This window comes from Dermacentor albipictus, chromosome 8 (genome assembly GCF_038994185.2).
Source record: "Dermacentor albipictus isolate Rhodes 1998 colony chromosome 8, USDA_Dalb.pri_finalv2, whole genome shotgun sequence".
Taxonomy (NCBI): Eukaryota; Metazoa; Arthropoda; class Arachnida; order Ixodida; family Ixodidae; genus Dermacentor; species Dermacentor albipictus.
Window position 1 is genome coordinate 51359518 of NC_091828.1, and position 7242 is coordinate 51366759.

The following is a 7242-nucleotide window of genomic DNA, read 5'->3' on the forward strand; positions in this document are numbered from 1 at the left end:
GTAGCATCTTTATTTATGTTTGCCTGTATCAAGCACCAATTTTTATCTATCCTTCAAAGATGTCTTTCTTTTTCTGGGGAAAACTCGGGGAATGCAGGAGATGGAAATTCAAGACGATGAGCAACATGAGAACAAGGTGAAAGTAGGAGCCAACGTTTTCACACGTGGACCTTGAAGAAGACAAGTCCACTTGTCGAAACATTGGCTCCTTCTTCCACCTTGTTCTCGTTTTGCTCATCGTCCTTTTTTTTTTGTGCTAATTTATATAACTCGCCACATTTTTACAAATGAACCTCAGTTGAAAGTTCGTCCTCATCCATATCTAGTGTCATCCTGTTGATACTGCTTCATGCTATGCACTCTTGCAACATTTGTGTGTGTGTGTGCACACGCGTGGATTTGGATGTGAGATCGGGCCCTTGGGCAGAGGTATCATTCTTCTCCTGTGCAGCCTTATGAATTCATTAACTATACTGCAAGAGAAATTCGATGGACAGGAACGAAGTGAACACACCGAGTACTTCTTTCTTGTCTGTTGTCTATCTGTAGCACTTTAGTTAATAATGAATATACACAAACTCATCTAGTTTTCAGTTATTATGTCAGGCTTATAAGCCCGCTTGTTTCCTGAAATATCTGCATGGCTATGTATTCTGTAATTTAATTTCTGGCTATGTGCTTGCAAGTCGCGTGTCAATCTCCTGATTTTCCCGACAATCTTGTGTGATGTGCAGGCCCAGACAGTTTCTGGTGAATCCATGCAGGGTGTAATCTGCACTACAAGTGCTGCTTTGATTGCCTTCAGTTCAGCTTTTCTAGGTGTAGGATGACCTGGAATGGTACTCACTTATATGGCGTTTAGTTTTATGTAGTGTCATACTACTGTTACACTGGTATTGCCAGATCAGTGTACTATATGTGCCTTATGTTTGCTTGCAACTTCATGATTAGCAACCTCCTGTGTGTTTGGCAGTTGCATATAGTCTCCTGCCCTAATTGTTTGCCCCCATATTCCACGGTATGGGCCTGTTGTGTTTCAAGTTCAGGTACTCCCGAGGTTGTGTTTCTGAAGGGAGGGGTAGTCGTCTTTGCATCTCGTATGCTAGCTGGCATAGTATCTTGGGACGAGGTTCTGAGCTCTTGAGACAAAGAATTTGTGCTGCAGGCTGCAACTCTACTCCGTCTAGGAGCTTGTTCGTCAGCTCTTTTTCATAGAGGTCATCAAGCATGGTACAGTTGGAAAGACCTGTTATTACTACCCGATGCCTGTATTCGATGAGTTGTCTTTTTTGTGTGCTGCTGGTAATTCATACCGTGCCATACCTTGGACACAAGCACAGCATCTGCGATTTTCTATAGTATGCACTAGTCCGCCCCCATTATTTCGAGATTATTGTTTTCACCAGGTGTGGAAGTTGCGTCCAGGCATTGCATAATTGTTTAACCCACGTGCTGGCTCTGCCGTCACAGGCTTACACTAGCTGAGGATTTGTGGATGTTGACTTGCGGGCATATTTGTCCAGCTATGTGGATCACAATGTGCAATCTTGGGTAGTTCTTGATTCTAGTCTTTCTTTTTTTTTCCGACGTCCATATGAGCTGACTTATCAGAAAGCGAGAGGCCAGACTGGCCAAGAAAGTCTGCATTGTTGTCGAGGGCTTGTTGCATTATTCTTGATTTCTGTATAAGATAGCTTTCCCACAGACTGTAATACATCATAGGCTGTAGTGTTTCTTGTAGTATGCCCGTGTTGTTGGTGTGTGTGCGCCAAATGTACCTCCAACTCTCACCTGAAATTTTCTGTCTTTCAGAAAGTTGCTGTTTAAGTGCTCTACCAGAAATGTTTTTGCTTATCGTTCCTCTTATTAGAGCAGCATGAGGTACTGCTGTGAAAAGCCTTTTCACTCTCTTCACTCTTTCATAAGCGGTATTACACAATGTCCTGCAATAAAGTTTCTGCTGCTTATGTCCCACTCATATCTGCCAGAAGGGACAACTCTCGAAAAAGGTTTTCTTTGTGCTATGTGTGCGACGTAGTATGAGCATTCATGCATTTTATACATCTGTAGAACCAGCTTCCTGACAGAGTACTTGCTACACCTGCTCATGCTTATTTGTGCAGTGCTGTTGAACAATACATATCGATGCAATGAATATTTACACACTCGAATTATCACGAAAGATGGTTGTTTTACAATTCTGCCCTTTGCTTTCTATTGGTGTTAGATTTTGCATAAGCATGCCCCCCTATGCAATAGTATTTTGAAGTGTAAGGGTTCAATAAAAGGTGATGAACTAAATCTAAGTGCAAGAGCTTTTTTTCTCACCTACAACTCCCATCGAAATGCGACTTCCATGGCTGGCAAATCAACCCCTCGCCTTGTGTTAGCAGCAGAATGCTATAGCCACAGTGGCAAGTGAACAAATTGAAGAACAATATTTCTGTCTATAATCTTTTTTCTTGCCTGTATGTAAGTAAAGTTTGGAATAAATTTGTTATGGCAAAAAAGCCCAGTTTATGGTCTTTTATTGAATAAGCCACATATTGTGTATAGTTGAAATGCAGAAATTTGTTCTGAAATCCTTGGGTGATATATGTTCTTGCAAGTAGCATGGTATTTCATTACTTATAAAAATAATAATCGCAGCGGATATCGTTATATGGATTTACACACTAATATATGTGATCACAAACTTATTAGAAACTTACTAGGTACATGGAAGGCATGTTTCTGCACACTTGATCCGCTGTGAATGTGCAAGAACTGCTTGTACTGGCTGACTTCACTGCACAGTTTTGATTTACTTTTCTTCAGCGTGTCGTTTTATACTGTTTATACCCACAAGAACAGGCCGTTTGCCTGCTTTTCGCATTGTTGCACGAGTTCTACATAATTGTGCTGGAGGGTACGTTGTCACTTTGCCTCTATTCCAAGCAATTTAATTAATCTGCTAGCTGTACAGTTAATTACCTTGCAGAGCAAGTGTTCATACAGATGCAGTGAGGATACAAAGTCGGCAACATAGCCTATGTTTATTGGTTTCTGTGCAAGAAAAAAAAATCTCCAGAGAAGAGGTGCAACTTAACGTGCATGTAATATTTTATTCAAGCCACGGATTTAATACTACCGTAGCAAATTCATTACGATAGCCTACACTTTTGCTCTATCAAATTTAATAAGAGGCAAGATAAGCTTTCAAGATGAATCGGGAAATTCATGCTTGAAAACCGACAAGAAAATGCAACTGAACGGTACCGCGTTCAGCGCAACGTAGAAACTTCGGGTACTTTGCTGTCTTGTCATTTGCCCTTGCCGAGGTTGAAATAATTCAAGCTGCTCCGTAAGCGCGATTTTTGCATGCTACTCAACAAAAGAAAATTGTGACGACCTCGTCGTCTGCTGGGGATCGAACACCTCCTTGGACTGACAACTCGCAAAGGCGCACGAAGCAAACGTGAAAATGCACTTCATTTGCTGTGTAGCGTGTCAACAAACGCATAGCAATAGGAGAATGCAATCTGTACAAGTTTTTTTATTCTCCCTTAATTCGCGCACGTACCTAATTCGACGATCCACGTCTCCGCGATTGCACTGCTCGTGCGAGACGCCATCAAAACAAACCGGCGAAATAGCTCCGTTGACAGCTCTCCGCGCAATTTCGACGGAAAATCGCAGCGATCGGTGCGACGGTGCGACTGTGCGACCAACCGGTTGGTCGCAGCCGAAAATCGGGGGGTCGGCACTGCGACTGCGATTTTCATCGCAAACGACGGAAATCGCACTTCCGGTGCGACGAAAATCGCATCATGTGAAACAGGCTTTACTGTACCTGTACACAGAGTATGGGAAGGCAGCGCGGTCTGGTGGTGAGCGCATGAACTAGGCGGTACAGACGGCGCGCTTTGTTCCCCCACTCGGTGAGCGGGCATGAAAAAATATAGGAGGCTATGGCGGAGCGGAGACCGTAGTGTTGTGACTTCAACTCTGTTTCGTTCTTTCGCAGCGTCCGCGACCGTGCATGACCGCACTTGTTTCAGCGTGCGTGTCATCGTAATCTGCTTCGATCGACCCTGCATTCCTTTGTTGGTGCGTCTGCGTGTATGTAGAGTGGTAGTCAACGTGAGTTGTAAATCAATGAGTGGTAGTCAACAGATGAAGGTCACTACACGTACTGCGTGAACCGGGAAGCTTTTCACACTTTTAAACCGTCTTTGTAGATCGCCGACAGCTTTGGACAGCGCACAAATGCCGACGATCGCATTCCCGCTTACGTTCCACGAGGAGACATGCAGGAACACAACACTTCAGTTGTTTGACCGGACACGAGCTCACTAAATCGGCGAAAGATCGGCGAGATCACTAGATCGCTTTGAAAAAACATACTCACCAAAGAGCATTTCCAACACGAGGAGATCCCAAGACTTTGCTGTAGTTCGCGTTGAAAGCACTGCTCGCACCAGAATCGTTTGCTTCTTCGAGAGGCCAGCTCTTCGCAATCGGCTCGTACACGTAGGGAGTAACGCCGAACTCCTCAAAAAAACGCAGTCTCTCTAAATTTGCCATTACCGTCTCAGAAAAACAGCACCAAACCACAGAACACCTATACAAACTTAGAGAAGGGAAACTGTACCTTCCCCAGTGCTACGGACTTCCTCCGTGGCTACAGTGCACTAGATAGGGGCAGTGTGTTCAGACGGCGCCGCGCGCCATGCACCGCTTTGAAGCCGGGAGCGTAGACAGGTCCCGGATGTATGCGGCGGCGCTGCAGTCGCACGGGCTGTACGGACGCGTTCTCCGTGAGTTGCGGCCAGTTGCAGCGTGCTTGCCATGTGCTTGCTCTGAAGGGCTCTGAAGGAATTCCTCGAGTTTCTGTCTCGTTGGGAGTCACATGCAAAAGGATTGCTATTTGTTGGGCATGTTGGTAGCCTGACTTGGAAATCATATTTAGCGCCAGCGAACTAGGACAGAAGGGAAACGACACCACAATGCGCTAACTTCAACTTCATTTTCAGTAAACACCCGCCTATTTAACTGTGCATGGGTTAAATAGGTGGGTGTTTCCTGAAAATCAAGCTGTTGAAGTTAGCGCATTGTGGTGTCGTCTCCCTTATGTGCTTCTTCGCTGGCGCTAAATATGCTTTCCATTGCAAAAGGACTTTGCGGCTTGAGCCAGTCGACGGCAGATAGGCTCCGTGTGACATTGTGCAGCACTTTGGCTCTGTTAGAATACTTGGAAGGAGAGGGTTTTAAATACCTATTGACATCTAGACTAAGCCAATAAAAGTTGGAGAACTTCTTGTGTGGTAGTCGTGCGGAACCAACGATCACCCAATTACGCCGTCTCAATTTTTGATTGTTGTGAATGGCCTTTTTATATATTGGCGAAGGCGATTCAAACAGGGAATACAGAAGTCAGTAAATATTTGGTATCGCTACTTCACTCACCTGATAATTCTGACAAGGAAGGGGACGTTGCGTAACAATTGACAAGTTAGTTTAAGCTGGAAGTCTGACGCTGGTAGAGCAAAGGCTAAACAATACTCCGGCAGAGCAGCGGGTTTTTGTGGAGGAAAGGAGTGATAACCGCCTCATCCATTATATATGGCAGGGTATGTCGCGCAGAAATTTTTTATTCGCAAGAAATGTGAGGACTGCCGCTCTCTTCTTTTGCAGAACTCTAGTGTCAGTAGAAGCCTCAAAATTCACGACATTTGTGACAGGGGTGGATTGCTGTATCCCTCCAAGTTGCTTTTCGAAGCACTAAAGAAACTTGAGGGAATAAATTTACAACCTTCTTCAACAAAAAGGAGCTTTGCAGCGACAGCATAGTTGATGTCATGATTCTAGTGAAAGCTTTAAATTTGGCTATATATATAGCTTAAAATTACATGCTGATAATTTCACATCAACAGTTGTGCGTCTTTATGTCCTAACAAGGCTGCACTTTCACGTTAAAGGTGTTAATCAGTGAAGAGAAGCACCTCGAAAAAAGAAATTGCACTTTATAGTTAGCTACACTGTTCTTAGCAGGCTGGTGCAACATATATGCATGCGGACACTTCTTTGTGTTTTTCTTCTGAATGCACAGCTTCTTCTGGTGCATTCAAAAAGCTATCTTTGTGAATATAATTAAAATGAATTAAGTAATTTATTTGCGCATTATAATTCCGCTGTAGGTCTCCGTTGTTTGGGTAGGAATGTACTTGCACTGTTTTTCTGTGTTTTGGCATGATGTGTGTAGTTTTGCAGAGATCCCTTTTACTTGGCGTCATTCCTACCTGTTTTATTCGTTCCATAGGAATGTAGGATGTCGGTGTGTCTCATACTCGCACATGAGCCTGACGTTCGGGAACATTTCATGAGGTAAATAAAAAAAATGTCACGAATAAACTGTGCAAATGTAGTTGCGGGGCGCTCGCGAAACCGAATGAAAGAACGAGGGACAAATGTTTATCGCGAAAGAAGGTAAATGACAAGCAGGGAAGCTCTTTGGCTTTGGGTATGTACGTACATATTGCTTTGCCTTCTCTCCTACAACAGCGGCTGAGGAACTAAGCGCTTGACGTTGGCTCGCAGATGCCGCGGCCGCTTTTTTATGAATGCGAACCGCAAAAAAAAAAAAAAAAAAAAAAATGTGCGCACCTGGAATCCGAGTTAGTTTAAATTAATTCGATGTCCTTAACTACGGCGTTATTTGCAGCCGACTTTTCCGTTCGAATAATTTCTAGTTACGTGGCAGCGTGGCTCAAAACAAATTTAACGGCTTTACGCCACTACTTAGGTGTCTGCAGAACCTTGCTGTTAGGTGAATAAATGTGTCTAATGGGCGTTGAGATGCGCTAGGAGTGCACATACAATTCATCTCTTATATGAAGTGAGTTTCGGGGATGCATCTTAACACCCGCCGATGATTTGTACGTCTATTTGATTGCGACAGAAAATGATTATCAAAATATCAGTATGCAGTGCTGGCGCTGCGCCGTACGTTCCGTACAGCCCATGTTCCTACAGCGCCATCTCGTGCTATCTACATGAAGCGCCTCAGCGGCGAGGGCTTCCTGAACACACTGCCCCTATTCTAGTACACTGTACCGTGGCTACGGAAATAAGCGTAGCGGTGGCTATAGTGCCTAGAATATACTGGCTAGTGTGCCGTCTACCAGCTCTTTTCAATGGGCGAGCGTGGCGCCGCTTGCAATGAATGCCCACGATGGCCAGCAGAGGTCGCTGCCACACGGG

The 7242-nt window shown here is 44.4% G+C and overlaps 1 protein-coding gene across 3 annotated transcripts in view; it reads right to left on the minus strand.

The window, feature by feature from the left end:
• LOC135896017 (zinc finger protein OZF-like) overlaps positions 1–4701 on the minus strand; it is a 76689-nt gene extending 71988 nt beyond the window's left edge. The window contains exon 1 of one of the 3 annotated variants that reach the window (XR_011507902.1): positions 4391–4676. Coding sequence is in view for 2 of the 3 variants with exons in the window: in XM_065424289.2 (XP_065280361.1) it covers positions 4391–4400 (10 nt within the window). In the remaining variant the exon portion in view is untranslated. Of the gene's footprint in view, positions 1–4390 lie in introns of all 3 variants that reach the window. The other 2 variants (XM_065424289.2, XM_065424287.2) reach the window with 2 other exon arrangements.
• Between the last annotated feature and the right edge of the window lie 2541 nt (positions 4702–7242).